This window comes from Martes martes, assembly GCF_963455335.1.
Source record: "Martes martes genome assembly, chromosome: 8".
Classification (NCBI taxonomy): Eukaryota; Metazoa; Chordata; class Mammalia; order Carnivora; family Mustelidae; genus Martes; species Martes martes.
Genome location: NC_137895.1, coordinates 92508221 through 92526213, shown reverse-complemented (window position 1 = coordinate 92526213; position 17993 = coordinate 92508221). Strand labels below are relative to the sequence as shown.

The 17993-nt window shown below is 52.1% G+C and overlaps 1 protein-coding gene across 1 annotated transcript; it reads left to right on the top strand.

Moving 5' to 3' along the window:
* MYO1A (myosin IA) lies at window positions 1–17868 on the top strand (the record flags this gene model as incomplete). The annotated part of the gene is made up of 27 exons (XM_080811484.1): window positions 1–114; window positions 241–356; window positions 629–723; window positions 923–1027; window positions 1237–1283; window positions 1423–1486; window positions 1899–1997; window positions 3996–4099; window positions 4215–4362; window positions 4836–4954; window positions 5032–5118; window positions 6510–6575; window positions 6731–6835; window positions 9217–9279; window positions 9489–9689; window positions 9859–10085; window positions 10433–10633; window positions 10886–10979; window positions 11407–11556; window positions 11673–11741; window positions 12158–12232; window positions 15434–15568; window positions 16255–16361; window positions 16757–16889; window positions 16992–17144; window positions 17323–17450; window positions 17745–17868. 27 exons carry the CDS (start codon window positions 1–3, stop codon window positions 17866–17868), a joined length of 3129 nt encoding a protein of 1042 aa, XP_080667610.1.
* Between the last annotated feature and the right edge of the window lie 125 nt (window positions 17869–17993).

Sequence of the window (17993 nt, the reverse complement as noted above, 5' to 3'; positions counted from 1 at the left end):
ATGACTCTTCTGGAAGGCTCTGTGGGGGTGGAGGATCTGGTGCTCCTGGAACCCCTGGAACAGGAGCCTCTGCTCAGGAACCTCCAGCTGCGCTATGAAAAGAAGGAGATTTATGTGAGTGCGTGTGGGTGCCCCTGGCTGCGGGGGTGTGGCCAGAGCAGTCCTGTGCTCCCACCACCCCTCCCAGCATCTCCTACCCCAGCCCTGCTCATCCTCTTTCCTTTTTTTTTTTGCCTCCAGACCTACATTGGTAATGTGTTGATCTCAGTGAATCCCTACCAACAGCTGCCCATCTATGGCCCAGAGTTCATTGCCAAATACCGGGACTATACCTTCTATGAGCTGAAGCCCCATATGTAAGTAAAGGGACCTAGGGAAGGCTGACAGGGCCCCCACTTCCTGAGAGCGAGACACCCTGATTTCCTCTATCCTTCCTCCTGAAGGAGGCTCTCCAGCTTCCCCACCCCCCACCCACCCCGGCCCCAGGAAGCCCCTTCCTAGACCTTTCCCTTGCCTCAGTCTAATCCAAGTGAGGAGGACAGATGACTCTGGGGGCTGGAGATGGAGAGAAAGATGGGGTCTTGGATTAGCCCCACCTTAGTCATCACCTGCTTCCTCCCCCCCGAAGCTATGCTTTGGCAAACGTGGCATACCAGTCACTGAGGGACCGAGACCGAGACCAGTGCATCCTCATCACGGGCGAGAGTGGAGCGGGCAAGACAGGTGAGGGCCCTGGGTGGGGGCGGGGGGGGGCGTGGAGTCATTGCTCGAGCTCCCCCCTCATCTCTTTCCCAGCCAGGCCTGGCCCTGCCCCACCCCAGGAATTCCTCCCCGGCTTTTCTGCTTCTGAGGGGTGTGAGGTGCTGGACTTGAGGGGAGTTAAGGGGGGGTGGGGATCCACATGAAGGTTTCCCTCACACAGAGGCTAGCAAGCTGGTGATGTCCTATGTGGCGGCTGTCTGTGGGAAAGGGGAGCAGGTGAACTCTGTGAAGGAGCAGCTGCTTCAGTCAAACCCGGTGCTGGAGGGTGAGGATTCTGGTCTCTGCCTTCTCTGCCCCCGCACCCCCTCCCCACGGGCCCCAGAGACACTTAGCCCTACACCCTCTTACCCTGATCTTGTTCAGCCTGAAAAATCCGGGATTGGCATGATGGCTGGAAGATCTTCCTCCTTCCCCTTCTCAATAGCCCCTCTCTTCCCCTCAGTCACCTCACCTCCCCTCTCCCCATCTCTGCAGCTTTTGGCAATGCCAAGACCATTCGCAACAACAACTCCTCTCGATTTGTGAGTGACCATCTCCCTGGCCTGGGAGGAGAGGGTGTGGGGGCTTGAGACGGAGGAATGAGGCACAGACCCCTGCCGGACAGGGTGGTAAGAAGAGGAGGAAGCAAAGTCTCTCTCTCTCTCTCTCTGGTCTCTGAAGGGAAAATACATGGATATTGAGTTCGACTTCAAGGGATCCCCCCTTGGTGGTGTCATCACAAACTGTACGTGTCTCCCCATTCTTTTTTTTCTTTTTTAAGATTTTATTTTTTTTTTATTTGAGAGAGAGAGAGAGAATGCACAAGCTGGGGGCAGGGGCAGAGGGAGAGAGAGAAGCAGACTCCTTGCTGAGCAGGTGGGACTTGATCCCAGGACCCTGAGATAAAGCCGGGAGTCGAAGGCAGCCTCTGAACTGACTGAACCCAGGCACCCCTAACATGTATCCCCATTCTGCTCACCACCTCTCTCTCCTCCCCACCCCACGGTGTCCCTTTCTGCTGATTTGCTACCTTAGGAAGGAATAGTAGGCCACTGAGACTGCCCAAGCCCTCAGAACACCAGTGATGAGGGCCGACTTACAGGGAAGCTGTGGCATCTCCCAGCCCCTCAGGATGTTATTTTCTAATCTGCTGCCAGATCTGCTGGAGAAATCCCGAGTGGTGAAGCAGCTTGAAGGAGAAAGGAACTTCCACATCTTCTATCAGCTACTGGCCGGAGCAGATGCCCATCTGTTGAGTATGTGCCTGTCCTAGACACAAGGCCGAAGAGCCCAACCTCCATTCCATCTCCTCTGGGCTCCTGCAGCCCTCAGGCTTCTTCTCCCTGCGTTCCTCGCTCTGAATCTCAGTCACTCGTTGTTGGGAACAATCCCCTGACCTCTGTGTTCTCTTTTTTTTCTGGGATTGTATTGCTAGGAATAAACCTTCTGGCCTCTTATTCCTCTGTCCTGCTTGGGTTCCTGCTTCCCCAGGCTGGCTTCAAAAATGGAACACTTATTTCCATCTATCATTCTTTCCTATCTTCAGTTTAAGGGGCTTTATCGATAGCTCAGCAGAAAATCCGGCAAGATATTCTAAGTGTTCAAGAATGTTTGATGAGCTATAGTAGAAGCTGTTCTGGGTCTACATCTGCCTCACCCAGGCCCTGTCCTTGATTTACTCTTCTTAGATGGTTTTCTGGAGGTTTCACTTATTCGTTCATCAAACATCTCTTGAGCACCTACTGTGCTCAAACACGGTGCTGGTCTCTAGTGACGCAGAGTTGAGTAAGATGACATGAACCCTGTCCTCAAGAACTTATAGTCTCCCAGGGATGACAGCTCTGTGAACAGGAACACAGCAAAATACAGTGTGATCAGTGCCACAGGCCTGTCCTGGAGGCTGTCAGAGCACCAGTCATGGAGTACCCTGCCTTGTCCAGGGGAGCCCTGGATGCTAGATGGGCCCCAGGTGGTTCTGGGTGGGCAACACCATGGAGTCTGGTGGGACTTCAGGCCTTGCCAGTGTTTGCCTCACAGCCTCACAGCCTCTAGCTGTGAGCATTGTGGGTGTCTGGCCCCCAAGGACCTACCCTTTTGGTTCCTGGTTGTTCTCCACTGGACTTGTGACCCTCTCCTTGCCCCTTGTGGGGGTCTCCCTGGTTCAAGAGCCCCTGTAGCTCACATAATTCCTTCCTGGCTCCATAGTCTTGGTTGTGTTCGGGTTGTCTGAATCATAGGCACTAGTATCCTGTTCGGTTGATTCTGTCAACGATTGATTGAAGCCAAGTCTGGACAGGGCCTCCCTGGTGTCATCATCCCAGGGCCTTTCTGACTCATTCTTTGTCCAGACACCCCTCTTTAGCAGGTTCCTGTTTCAAAATTTGTGTCTCAGCGGAAGCTACCATTACACTCTAGTTTGAGGAATATTCCCTGATTCTTAGATCGGGTAAATAACAGCTAATTGATATCTTTCAAGCTCCATGCTTAACCTACTCCTTCCCATCTCAGGTGAACAGCTTTGACCATTCCCTTGATTCATTTCCTTAAGAAAAAAGTTTGTATATGGCAGCCACATAGGATATGAAGATGAAAAACACAGTCCCAACGCACAAGTTGTTCATTTGTGGGAGAGACAGAAGAAAACAAAACCTAGCCCATATGTTGTGGGCTGGGATAGAGGCTCACCATGGGGAAAACACAAGAGAGACTTTTGGCTCAGCCCCACAACATCAGAGAGAAGCGTCCAGAAGAGGGGTCAGGTTTGGGGAACAGAGCACCTGACACTTTGTTGGTGCTGAATGAACAAATAATAAATGGGCCAACTCTGGCCTAGGTGAGGTGTTGAGGCTTGGGGTGGGTGGGAGATAGGTGCTCACCCTTCTTTCCTCACCTTTGTCCTCTCAGAGACACCGAGAACTGAGCAGGATGGAGAGTTTGCTTGTTTTCATTGTTTAGAACCCTGAGGGTGAGACGAGGAATGGAGTGAGTCTTTTCTTTCATAAAAGTTGGAAAGAAATAAAATCATAAAAGTTGGATTAAGAACGCCCAAACCCTAAATACTGCTTAAAAATTTCATCTATTCTCATGGAAATTAATGATCCCCAAACAAAGGAGGCAGGGGAAAAGTCTAAAACAAAAATGGCTCCTTTGAATTAATGAGTATACCAAGCTAGGTCAGGGGCTGTGAGAGTCAAGGCCAGAAGACTCCTGAGAGCCTGCGTACTAACCCTCTTCCCTCACACTGGCCCTCCCAGAGGCCCTGAAGCTCGAGCGGGACACAAGTGGCTACACCTACCTAAATCAGAAAGTGTCCAGAGTGGACGGCATGGACGACACCTCCAACTTCAAGGCCATACAGGTGGGTGCCCGGGGTGGGCCCTTAGGTCAGCCCCTGAGCCCAGGCTTTGGCTTTGAGAAGGGATGCATTGAACTGCCACCACCGTTCAGCTTCTGATTTCTGCTCTCTCCTCAAGAGTGCAATGACTGTGATTGGGTTCTCGGAGGAGGAGATTCAACAGGTGCTTGAGGTGACGGCCCTCGTGCTGAAGCTGGGGAACGTGGAGCTGGCAGATGAGTTCCAGGCCAATGGGATATCAGCAAGTGGCATTCGCGATAGGAGAGGTCTGCACCACCCTGCTGGTAACCCCAAGCAGCTCCCGAATCTTCTACTATGATTTCTGTTCTTCCACCAACTCCCATGTCACTGACTTTGCTCTGATTCAGTCCCACTCCGCCCATTCCCGAGCTCTTCCCTAAACACACTGATGGAGATTCACAGTGAGACACTTTGGAATGAGGTTATGAAGTTCGATAGACCTAGATTCTGGGACCTCTCTGAATCTCAATGGAGTTTTTACAAAGCATTTCGGGAGATTGTCCTTTTGAAGTAGATAATGCATTCAAAGTGTCCAGAGCTCCCTCTGTCCTCCTCCTCCTCCCCAGAAGGGGGAGGTGGATGTGTTCTGGATGGGCTATAAGGATATCCCCAGCAAGACCCAGGGACACCTGTCTCCCAGCAATGTCACTTCTCAGCCCTCCCTCCCTGGGAGGAAAGCCCTCTTTCAGGCCATGTTGTGTTTTCCTCCTCACTCCAGGAATTCAGGAGATTGGGGAAATGATGGGTTTGAAATCAGAGGAACTAGAGAAAGCTTTGTGCTCAAGGACCATGAAAACAGCCAAAGAAAAGGTGGTCACTGCACTGAATGTCATTCAGGTAAGGGACCTATGGGAGGAGGTTGATCTGGGGACTCTTCTGTGGCTACTCCCCTAACCAGCTGGCCCTGCCTGCAGGCTCAGTATGCTCGCGATGCTCTGGCCAAGAATATCTACAGCCGCCTCTTCAACTGGATCGTGAATCGAATCAATGAGAGCATCAAGGTGAGAGATGGCTCTCTGCCCCCAGCACTCTCCTGTCTGCCTCATCTTTCTTGCCCTGGTCACCATCCCCATACTTTAGGTTCTGAGACGAGCAGAGGAGGAAGGATGAAACGTAGGGTTCAGTTCCTTCCAGTAGTGTGTTGCTGTGGAAACATCTCTGGTTTTTGGGTTTGACTCTCTGGATCCCCTATTTACCGCCTGTGTGGCCTTTTCGTTTCACAGAGATTCTGAGCCTCAGTTTCCTGATTTGGAAAACTGGACACTAAAGGCTACCTGCTTCACAGGGCTTAGTGAGGACTGGATAAAATTACGTACATGGTTACCATATAACCCAGAAATTCTACTCCCAGATATATATCCAAGAGATTTGAAAACAGATGTCCACATAAAAACCTGTACCCAAAAGTTCAGAGAGGCATTATTCACACTACCCCAAAAGTGGAAACGACTCCAATGTCCAGTTGATGAATGGATAAACAAAATGTGGTATATTCATACAGTGGGATATTAAGAAGGAACGAAGTACTGATTCATGCTCAGCATGGACAAATCTTGAAAACATTCAAGTAGAAGAAGCCAGACACAAAAGGTCACATTTTGTATGATTCCATTTATATGAAATGTCCAGAATAGGCAAATCCATGGAGATGGGAGGCAGATTGATGTTTAGCAGGGGCTTGGGGTGGATGGAGGATAAGGGGGGAGTGTCTGCTAATGGGTGTGGGTACAAGATTTCTCTTGGGGCTGATGAAAATGTTCTGGAATGAGGTAGTGGGGGTGGTCATATACTTTTTGAATATACCAAAAAAAAAAAAAAAGCACTGAATCATACACCTTTAAAGGGTAAATTTTATGGAATGTGAATTAGATCAAAATGGAGCTATTATTCAAAGCTTTTTGTACATGAAAATGCCATCAATTCAGAGCTATTACTGAAAGGCAGCTGGGAAAAATAGGGTTTAAATCTAGGTTTGGGTAAATGCTTAGCTCTTTTGAAATTTGATTTGTTCATCTGTAAAATGGGAATAATCACACCTTCAAGGTTATTGTGAGGTTTCTTGAAGTAAGAACGTAGACTTTTCTGTAAAATGCCCTACAAATCTAAGAGACGGCTATTGTCCAGAGAGGATCTTACCGTCTTCCTGCCTCATTCCCTGGGAGCACCAGCCTAGAATCTGTTCACATCTCCCTTCCTCCCTCCATCCCTCCCTCTACTTGTCCTCTACCATGCAGAGGAGGAAGGAGGATAAAATCACAGCAGTCCTCTCCCAGCATGGTCAAGCTCACCTGAGTTCTGTTCGCCCTCTGCTCCAGTCACCTCCGCCCCAGAAGGACCTGGCCCGGTTTGCAGAGGAGGCCCGTCCTCAGACTTATCTTTTCCTCCTCTTCAGGTGGGCACTGGGGAGAAGAAGAAAGTAATGGGGGTCCTGGATATCTACGGCTTTGAAATTTTAGAGGTGAGAGAGTTTTGCCCAGCTGCAGCACCCTGCTTCCCCCAGGGTCGGGGCTCAGGGCTGGGGAGCGGGTGGTGAGAGAGGGGAGGCGTAGGGCCGAGAGGCGGAAAGGGGCTTGGGCTGAGCAGTTTCCTCTCTGCCCGGGGTCCCTCCCTCAGGATAATAGCTTCGAGCAGTTTGTGATCAACTATTGCAATGAGAAGCTGCAGCAGGTGTTCATTGAGATGACACTGAAAGAGGAGCAAGAGGAGTATGAGAGGGAGGTACGCTGAGCCTTCCCCCACTTACCCTCTCGGAAATTGCTTCTGGGCACGTGCCCGATCTGTCCTTTTCCCCACAATTTCCTCTCACTTGTCCCCAGATGGGAACACAAAGGACAAGTTTCCCTTGCATAGGTGCCATCCAGCATTACCGAGAACCCCGGTTTTTGCTCTTCATCCCCCAGGCCCCCTGCACCCACCCCAGGCCACACAGGGAAGGGGCAGACGGATGGAGGGGTGTGTGTGGGGAGACCTCATGCGGGTGAGGTGACAACTGTGCGTGGCCTGCAGCACACTGTGAACCAGATTTAGAAGGGACATTTCTCCTGCCCTCATCACCCTACCACATCCCTTTTGGTGCTTTTCTTTAACGTCTCAGAATTCTTTGTCTCCTGGGGCCCTGGCTGATGTCACTGTCCCCTCCTGTGGCACTCTGATCCCAGACTTCCTCCCCAGAAGTGCCCCATGGCTCAACATTTCCACACTCCTTCCCCATTTTGCCGAGAACCCTTGTTTTCTGTGGCTAGGTGTGAGAAAAGCTATCTGATTGAGCTAATCCACCCCAGAGTGTGAATGCCTGAGAGTCTCACTCGTCAAAACCCTCCCAGGGATGCTGCCCGTGAGCTGTCAGGGATCCGCTGTGGCAGAATTTCAGGCAATGTGGCCACAATGTGTGGGAAAGGTTTTTTTTTTTTTTTTTCCTAGTCGTTTTGTATGTTTTTATTTTAAAAATTTAATGATCAAATAGAGAACACATTCCCATGCTTCGAAATTCAAAAACTTCTTTAAAAAGCCCATAAAGAAGAGCTCAGCTCCCTCCCAGCTTGTCCCCAGCCTCCTAGTACTCCTACCATCTAGAGCCAACTGAAGGGGCCCTCTTTTCACAGGTCTTTTATATGTAATCAAGCAAATCTATAAGTACATTTGCCCACAGAATTTATTCAAATGGCAGTGAATACAATCTGCTCCACATCGGCTCTCATCAGTTAACAAGAGATCTTTCTGTATCGGTAAACAAAGAAGCATCTTTATTGCTACTAGGATTGTAAGGATCTCATACTTCATTTAACTAGTTGGGGAAGGCATATTGGGGATGAAGTAGGAGGGCAACTCTACTTAATTCCACTACGCGTTCCCTAAAGATCTGTGATTCCCTAAGGATCCCTAAAAAGAGAGAGAGGCTTGTGTTCCCCTGCCACATCCCCGTACCCGGGAATGGCCTGAGCCTGGGAGGTGTGGCCCTTGGGTGGAATCAGGAGCTATCCCACCTGCAGCTATCCCTAAAGTGGGGAGCAATTATCTTTGGGTCTTCTTCTGTACCATTCTTGCCTTTGTTAAAAAAGATTTATTTATTGGAGCGACTGGGTGGCTCAGTCGATTGGGTGTCTGCCTTTGGCATAGGTCATGATCAAGCCCCGTGTTGGGCTCCCTGCTCAACAGGGAGTCTGCTTCTCCTTCTCCCTCTGCCCTACTCCTGCTCTTGCTTTCTCTCTCTCTCAAATAAGTAAATCTTTTTTTTTTAAAGATTTTATTTATTTATTTGAGAGAGAGAGTGCGCACATGTGTGTGGGACTGGGGGGAGGAGGGCAGAAAGAGCGAGAATCTCGAGCACACTTCACACTGAGCACAGAACAAGTGACCCTGAAATCAAGACCTGAGCTGAAACCAAGAGTCAGAAGCTTAACTGACGGAGCTACCCAGGCACCCCCATTCTTGCTTTAAAAAAAACAAAAACAAAAACTATACAATCCCAAAGTATCAGGTAGATTAGTGGCTCTCAAACTAGGAGCATCAGGTGTTAGAAAGGTAGATTCCTGGGCTCTGTCCCAGACATGCTAAGTCGGAAAGCCTGGGGGTGGGACCCAGCAGTCTGTTTTCCCAAGCCCTCCAGATGACTGCGATCCAAGTTTGGGAAGCACTGATGTAAGTCTTTGAAGATGTATCAAGTTAGGTCTGCTATTTGATGAAGTTGGCTCGTGCACTTTGGCTTATAGGTTTTCGTGAGAGCAGCGTAGCCATTCGCTCTTCCACATACTCAGGGACCCTTCCCTACTGCCACAGTGGGGTAACCCCTAGCCCAGCCTTCACTCAACATATGACACCTCCCTCTCCAGCCCACAGTGCCTATAGGGCACTCTGAAGCATTTCCCTGTCCCTCACAGCTGCTTTGGGTCCTCCCACGTGTCCAGACACCCACCCCACAAATTCTCCATCAAAACCTTGGAGGGATGAGGATCTAAACAGAAATCACACCAAGCACCCCCTTAACTATGGGGCTTTCTGAGTCCTTTGTGGGGTAGGTCAAAGGGAGCCTGAGTCCCATGAGGTCTTCGGAGACTTGTCTTGGACCTGCTCCTGTGACTTGTCACATTACCTCTTGCCAGGGCATACCGTGGACAAAGGTGGACTACTTTGATAATGGCATTATCTGCAACCTCATTGAGCATGTGAGTTATCCTTCTCTCATCTCTGAGACCTCCTTCCTCTTCCAGACTGCCTGAATATCCTTGCCCTGTCTCTCCCACCCGCCTTTCCCTGCCCCACTTGGTAAAGATGGTAAACAAGACAAAGGATGAGGGGCAGAGGGACAGCAGTGAGGATGTGGACACACTGGAGGCTCTGGCCTAGGTTGGGCTGATCTTGTTTCCCTGACCAGAATCAGCGAGGCATCCTGGCCATGCTGGACGAGGAGTGCCTACGGCCTGGGGTGGTCAGTGACAGCACTTTCCTAGCGAAGCTGAACCAACTCTTCTCCAAGCACAATCACTATGAGAGCAAAGTCACCCAGAATGCCCAGCGCCAGTATGACCACACCATGGGCCTCAGCAGCTTCCGTATCTGCCACTATGCGGGCAAGGTGACATGGCAGGGCTGGAGGGTAGAGACCAGGGCTGGGTGTGGGCGAAAGGCAATGGGGGAGAAACTACGGGGAGATGAGATCTGGGAATATGTCATGCTGAGACTGGGAGCACCAGTTGCTGGGACAAGGCCATGGGCCCTCCAGACCAACAGCTGTTCCTCTGCAGGTGACTTACAACGTGAACAGCTTCATTGATAAGAACAATGACCTACTCTTCCGGGACTTGTCCGAGGCCATGTGGAAAGCCCGGCACCCCCTCCTTCGGTCCTTGTTCCCTGAGGGAGATCCCAAGCAGGCATCTCTCAAACGCCCCCCAACTGCTGGGGCCCAGTTCAAGAATTCTGTGGCCATACTCATGAAGAACCTATATTCCAAAAACCCCAACTACATCAGGTGACATGCTGGGCACATAGGGAAATGCACTGTACGTGATGACACATGCAGTGTCCATGCACAATGTCCTTTGGGGGGGGTGTCTCTGGAATAGGGGTGGCAGAGGCCCCTTCCTCATAAAAAACAAAGTCAGATGAGTTGCTGAGAATCTTGGAGCAGGGAGAGCATCAGACTTTGGTAGGAACCGTGCTTCAGTGAGTGAAGCTGGGAAGGCCAGTGTGTTCACTTCCTCTGAAATGTTTCTACTCGGGGGAATGTGTGCAGAGCAGGGTTCTGGAGACCAGAATGGGTCACACTTGCAAAGGTGAAGCTCCTGAAGCCTGTGCCTTGCACCCCTCCACCCCAAGGTGTATAAAGCCCAATGAGCATCAGCAGCAAGGTCAGTTCTTATCGGAACTGGTGGCCGTCCAGACTCGGTACCTGGGACTGCTAGAGAATGTGCGGGTGCGACGGGCGGGTTACGCCTACCGCCAGAGGTATGGGCCCTTCCTGGAAAGATACCGATTGCTGAGCCGGAGCACCTGGCCTCGCTGGAATGGGGGAGACCGGTAAGACCCCTGGGGGAGACAGGGGAGCAGGGAAGGGCAGCCAGGGACCATCTGGGCCGGGGAGGGAGCAGACAGCGGAAATCCCCAAAGGTCCGTGAATGGATACTTGGGGAAATGAATTCTCACTTTTCAGGGGCTCTGAAATCTGTGCAAGCCCGGAGCTCTTCTCCCTGGGTAGAGGGAGTTGGGGAAAGGTAAAAGAAGGCCCTCCCTGGGATGCGCCTGGGCAGCTTTCCCCATCTGTTCCTGTAGGGAAGGGGTTGAGAAGGTCGTGGGGGAGCTGAGCTTGTCCTCAGAGGAGCTGGCCTTCGGGAAGACGAAGATCTTCATCAGAAGCCCCAAGACTGTGAGTAGGAGGAGGCACTTGTGTTTGGCAGGGGGTGGGAGGCAGCTGGGTTGGAGAGCCCCCCAGTGAGAGGCTGGGCTTTAGGGAAGCATCCGTAACTAGGGACGGATGGTGGGTGAGGTAGTCTGCTCTCAACCGGGACTTCATCCCTGGGACCTGAATCCTTGGGCTACACCCCTGCCCTGAGCCCTGGCAGATAGGGGCCTGCACAGCCCACTCTGAGTGCCTCTGGCTGGGGTGGGACTCCTGGGGGTCCCGGGGATGTGCCCCTTGTGTCCAATCGTCCAAACCTAGCATAGGCCTGAGACAGAGTTCAGTAGGTGACCGGGGAGTGACTGAGCAATGAGGACACCACTGGCTGGGAAGGCCAGGCGCCCTGGGTGCCTTCAGGCCAGCCTTTTGTCACCCCCCCTTCCACTCTCCACAGCTGTTCTTCCTGGAGGAGCAGCGGCGCCTGCGGCTGCAGCAGCTCGCTATGCTCATCCAGAAGACCTACCGGGGCTGGCGCTGCCGGGCCCACTACCAGCTCATGCGCAAGAGTCAGATCGTCATCTCCGCCTGGTTTCGGGGCAACAGGGTACCGCTTACCACCCCCACCAGGGCTCACCCCCTGGCTCTCATAAGAGACTGGGAAGCGAGACAGCTGGTTCAGGAGATGGAGTTTCTTTCTAACAGTCCTGTTGTTTTCTGCAGCAAAAGAAACGATACGGGAAGATAAAGGCATCAGTTTTGCTGATCCAGGCTTTTGTGAGAGGGTGGAAGGTAACCAGGACGGGCAGAAGGGCCTCCTCCCCACACACAGGTTCTTCCCCACCTGCTTTCTCCCTGATTGTGCCAAGTGCAGGGCAGAAAGTGGAGCAGGGAGTGCGGTGTGATGGCAGGTTTGCCCTGCACGGTTGTGCGGGTCCACTGTGGGTCTGGGAGGGTGGCTGCGGGCGGGGGGATGTGTCTGTGTGCAGGGGTGTGTCTCCGACTTGGTAACAGAGCTCTGCCTGTTGCTTGGAGGGCCCTCCTCTTGCCCAGCCCGTCTGCCTCTCCCTGCAGCACAGTCGCAGCTCTATCTTACTGTGTTCTTTGTGTGGGTGAAAAATACAGGAACTCTTCTAGATCTGTCTTCTGTCATCTAGGTCTAACTGTCTCTCTTTTACTTTGACTCCTTTCTCCTATGTCCCTGCCAGGCCCGCAAGGATTATCGAAAGTACTTCCGGTCAGGGGCTGCCCTCACATTGTCAAATTTCATCTATAAGAGCATAGTAAGTGGTGGGGTTCGGGGGTGGGAGGTGGAGGGTTGGGGGGGCACAGGTTTGGAAAAGAAAGATGAGTGGTTTGAGAAGAGGTGACTCAAGACTTTCCCCCCGGTGGGCTTCTTCCATCTGCTCCTACTTAGTGATGAAGTCAGGGGATAAAAGGGAGCAGGGCAGCCACAGGCGGGAAGCAAGCTCCAGCGTCCCAGGGCCCAGGGCCAGAATGGGAAGGTGTTCTGGCCTGAGCGGACACGGCTGGCAACCTTGTGGCCAGAAGGGCTCCCAGCACACTTGCTGACTGATCCGTGGTGAATAGGCTCAGGAAGAGATGGGCTGGGTGGTTAACAGCAGTGGAAGGGGCTGAGCCTTCTGGAAGAGCGCCGTGAGGACACACATAGGGCTAACTAACTCAACCTTCCAAGATCCATTATAGGGTTGGGGTGAAAGTGGGGGAATCCTCCCTTCCACCTCTTTGGAAACAGTAGCAAGTGAGTCCAAAATTAAATCTCAGGAGAGATCTTAATTCTGGAGGATCTGGGTCCAGGTGGCAGGAAGAAGCCAGGACATTCAAACTCTGGGCAGCTTCCAGGGAGAGGAAAGTGGACAGAGGAGGGTGTTTTCCAGAGACGTCCATCCAACAACAGTGGTGCTTCTGAGGAGCGGCGAGGGAAAGCAGACAGGGAGAGAGTAGCACTTCCAGCGACGCCTTGCAAAAGGCCAGAGAGAGAGACGGAGAGCAGGACATCTTGGACAGAGGGCTGGGGTAAAGCAGAGTTGACCTCTGCTGATTCCATTTTTGACAGTTAGGACTCTTACTAATTATGCTTCTGGGATACACTCACTGGAGCTCCCCCTTTGTGGTTGGAGAGGTGGGATCCTTACTGGACCTCCTCACTGTCTCCCTGAACCTTTGCTGTGTCCTCCTCCTCCTGCCCCAGGGGGGCTACATCACGATGGCCCCAGACTGTCTGCTTTCCTAGAGTACGTGCTCTCTCGCTGCATCCCTGAGGCCAGTAATCTGATTCAACTCTTACCTCCTGACTGGCCCCTCTTCTGCCTTTTCTTTTACCTGCATATTATCAGGCATCTGCTGAATGTCACCCTAGCAGCTGTTGGGTTTAGACCAGTATTTCAGTGAACCACAGCCCCTACAGAAGCATGTGTACTGGGCCAGTCGGCATGGATTCCTTCAGTGATTCTGACGAGTTTGTATTTTGCTATTGCCTTGCCTGTAACTAATGCGAATACCTACTATTTTTTGAATACTTACTATGCCCTAGGCCCTTTACATGCATTGACTCTAATGCTGTCAAAATCCTGTGAGGTAGACCCTTTTCTTTCCTGCATTTGGTAGGCCCAGAGAGGCTGACTAACTGGTGAGGAGTCCTGCAGGTGGTAAGGGCAAGAGAGCTGGGATACACACTGTTTGACTCCAGAGTTTTAATGCCTGCCTAAGACTGTCTCCCCACACGGTCCCCTCTCCCCCCACAGAGGCCTACCCGGGGCAAGGGGGCTGTAAGGGGAAAGGCAAGACTTTCTAGATCTAGAGAAAAACAATTAAAAAGAGAAAATACTCAGAGATTCCACATCAGTTAGAACATGGGGGATTGTGGGAAACGCTTAGGAATGTTCATTGAATTAAATCAAACTAGACCTGACCAAGGACCGGGAACTTAACGGTTAGACCAAGGCTGCTAGATCTTTGTGGTGGAAGAATCAAAGAGCTGGGATAATTCCTGCAGAGTTACAGCAATATACTGAGTACACTGATTTTTCTATTTTAATTTTTCTAACCTAATGTCTTAGTAAAAAGTTTCCATAAAAATTCTGAAAACTGGGGCGACTGAGTGGCTCAGTGGGTTAAAGCCTCTGCCTTCAGCTCCGGTCATGATCCCAGAGTCCTGGGATCGAGCCCTGCATCCGGCTCTCTGCTTAGCAGGGAGCCTGCTTCCCCCTCTCTCTCTGCCTGCCTCTCTGCCTACTTGTGATCTCTCTCTGTCAAATAAATAAATAAAATCTTTAAAAAAATATTCTGAAAACTTAGAAGTGCTCAAAATCAAGCTATTCTTTTTTAAAAGATTCATTTATTTTAGAAGAAGAGAGTGTGAACAAGTGAGGTGGAGGGAGGCAGGGGAGATACAGAAGGGGGGGGAGAGAGAGAGAGAGAGAGAGAGAGAATCCTGAAGCCGACTCCAAGCTGAGCGAGGAACCCGATGTGGGGCTTGATCTCAAGGCCCTGAGATCATGACCTGAGCTGAAATCAAGAGTCAGCTGCTTCACCGATGGTGCCATCTGGGCACCCCAAGATCAAGCCATTCTCTATATCTTCAATAATTCTACCCCACAAACAAACAGGGTGCTCGGTGCTCCCTCGGATATAAAGACTTGAGAATCCTTGTTCTATATTTGGGGAGAGTAAACAGATGCCATGGGTAAAACTTGATTGGATCCCAGAATAGGAAAAATAAAAGCAAAGCTAAAAAGAACATTTTTAGAAGTTTATAAAGGATGTTAGGAGAAATTTGAGCATGCATCGCTGTTGGATGAGTGTATCTAATTAATATTAGTTTTCTTAGGTATGGAGGTGCATCTCAAAGGATGGGTAGGGTCTGAGTGGGCAGAGCTGAGCCGAGAGCAGCATGGACTAAGGCACAGAGAGCTAACACGCGAGCTGGGCAGAGGGCGTGACGAGGAGTCCTGTCTGAGAGGCGTGCCAGTGTAGTGCAGGGATCCTATGGCACGAGCTTGGGCTCTAAGTGGAAGACTTTGAATGCCAGGTGGAGGTGTTGGGCTGGACTGAACAGAGAGGAGGGGAAGAGGCCCCCGCGGTTAGTGGTGGCCAACGGTAGGCAGTTGTGAACCAAGACAACAGGAAGGTGCAGGAGCGAACTGTCAAAATATGGAGGCCAGTTTTCACCTCGGTTCCTCTCACCTCTCCTACCCTGGGCAGCAAATCTCTGCTTGGAACCGACCCTTCCCTCCCTTCAGTCTCCGGATCACACTCTTACTGGCCAGCCTCCAGCCTACACTTGACACCAAAAGAGACACCAAAAGGGGAGGGGACTCCCTTCCATCTCCTCACTCCACTTGGTGCTTCTTGCTCTGGGGGGCCTCCCTCCTCTTGTGTGGCAGGACCTAGAGGAGAGTTTGCCTCTTGGGAGAACTTTCTTCTTATCAGTCCACTCCCAATCCCGCCCCCTCCCCACGTAGACACAGAAGTTCCTGCTGGGGCTGAAGGACAATTTGCCATCAACCAACGTCCTGGACAGCACGTGGCCGGCCGCCCCTTACAGGTGCTTCCACGCAGCTAACCAGGAGCTGCGGCAGCTCTTCTACCGCTGGAAGGTGAGGGGGGCCCGGCACGGCACCTCTCATTTCTCTTTCCCTCCTCCTTCTGATTTTCCTCGTCTGCCTCCCTCTTCTACTCCCCCCCTTTTTTTTAATTGTGAAAAAGCATACATAACAAAATTGGCTGTTTAAACCATTTTCAAAGTAGACAGTTCGGCGGCATTAAGCACATTCACATCGTTGTAAGACCATCACCCCTGTCCATCTCCACACTTTTTTCATCATCCCAAACTGAACCTCTGTACACATTAAGCAGTAACTCCCCGCTCCCCACTCCTCCAGCCCCTGGAACGTCCACTCCACTTTCCCTGTGAATTTGACTGTGCTAGGGGCCTCATATAAGTAGAGTCATACATTTGTCCTTTTATGTCTGGCTTATTTCACTTAGCACAGTGTTCTTCTGTTCAGGTAATACTTACTGAGCACCTGTCTAGACTAGGCCTTTCACTGTGTGCTGGGCATACAGCCCTCCCTCCTAGGGCTGGCATTTGATTGTTTCCAACCCTCTCCCCCAAAAGCCTGTGGGCCCCAGGGCTCCTCCAGCCCCTGCCCTCTCTGAAGTGCCTCCAGCCTGTTCTGTTTGCTGTCTCTCCTCTTCTCCACTTCTCAGTGTTCTTCCCACCCACCCTTCCCAGGCCTGCCCCCTGCCTCCCAGAGCTTAGCCCCTGCCCCGCCCCCCACAGTGCAAGAAATTCCGGGATCAGCTGTCCCCGAAGCAGGTAGAGATCCTGAGGGAGAAGCTCTGCGCCAGCGAACTGTTCAAGGGCAAGAAGGCTTCCTACCCCCAGAGGTGAGGGCCCCTCAGACCCCGCACAGTCAGTCTCATCACGAGCAAAGGAGCATCCCCCAGGTGGGATAGGGCAGTGGTTCCCAAACTTGGGTGTGCATAGGCACCACCTGGCAGGCTTGATCACACCCGGATAGCTGCACCCCCTTCTCAGAGTTTCTGATTCAGCAGGTCTGGGGCTGTGGGCCCAAGAATTTGCCTTTCTGACAAGCACCCAGGGGATGCTGCTGCTGGTCATGGCCCACGCTCTGAGAACCACTGAGAAGAGAAGATATGGTGGAGGATGGGGAAAGGGGCGTGGGAGGACTAAGAGGGGAACGCACTGCGGGGAGGCCCAGGGCCTTGGGGGTCAGTGGTAAGGACCTGGTCTCCACCACGTACCTCCTGTATGTCCTCAGTGTCCCCATCCCATTCTGCGGTGACTACATTGGGCTGCAAGGGAACCCCAAGCTGCAGAAGCTGAAGAACGGGACGGAAGGGCCTGTTCTGGTGGCAGAGACCGTGAAGAAGGTCAATCGTGGCAACGGCAAGGTGAAGGCCCGCATCCTGAGCCCCTCCCCGGAGCTTGCTCCAGAGCTGGAAGGGTGGGGGTCCATCCTTGCCTGTCCTCACACTTTCCTCTTCTGTCCCTAGGTTTCCTCCCGAATTCTTCTCTTGACCAAGGGGCATGTGATTCTCATAGACACCAAGAAGTCCCAGGCCAAAACTGTCATTGGGCTGGACAGTGTGGCCGGGGTGTCAGTCACCAGCTTCAAGGATGGGCTTTTCAGCTTACATCTGAGTGAGGTATCAGAGCTCCCTGGCTGCAGGCCCTTAGGCTGGAGAAGGCAGTGGGCATCATGGGGTTGGGGTGGGCTGGGGGTGATGGGGCCCAGACCTCTCACTCTGGGCCTTCCGTGCCTCTCAGGCTGCTCCTATGGAGGAAAAAGGAATCCCGTCCTCACTCTTTCTCCCCCTTCCTAAGATATCATCAGTGGGCTCCAAGGGGGACTTCCTGCTGGTCAGCGAACATGTGATTGAACTGCTAACCAGAATGTCCCGGGCTGTGCTGGATGCCACACAGAAGCAGCTTCCAGTCACCGTGACTGAGAAGTAAGGCCATGAGCTGGGGGTGAGGGCCAGCTTGGGGACAGATGACCAAGCTGTTGGTCATTGTGACCGGAAAAATCAGTGTAGTCAGAAACTGAAGCACACTCTGTCAGGGCAAGCCTCGGAGGTCTTCTTAGTCTCCCTACCCAAGTTGTCTGGGGCCCTGAGTCTTCTGACGCAAGGGGAGGAGAGATGCGCTTCCTTCAAGAAGGGGAGGGGAGGCCATCATGAAAATACGGGAGTAGGGGTGAGGGGATGGGGGTACTAGCTTTGCCCCTCTGCCTGCTCCCCCTCCAGTTTCTCAGTGAGGTTCAAAGAGAGCAGTGTGACTGTCAAGGTCATCCAGGGCCCTGAGGGCGGTAGAAATGGCAAGCTAAGCTGCAAGAAGAAAGGGAGCCGTGGCCTGGAAGTGACCGTATAGTGAGGAGGTGGGGACCGAAGGCGGAGACAGCAGCTTCTTCTCCTGGACCAGTGCCCATCCTGCCCACCCGTGTTTGTGAGAGTATGCCCTGTCCAACCCCTCTGATCTCGGGGATGGGGCTCAGA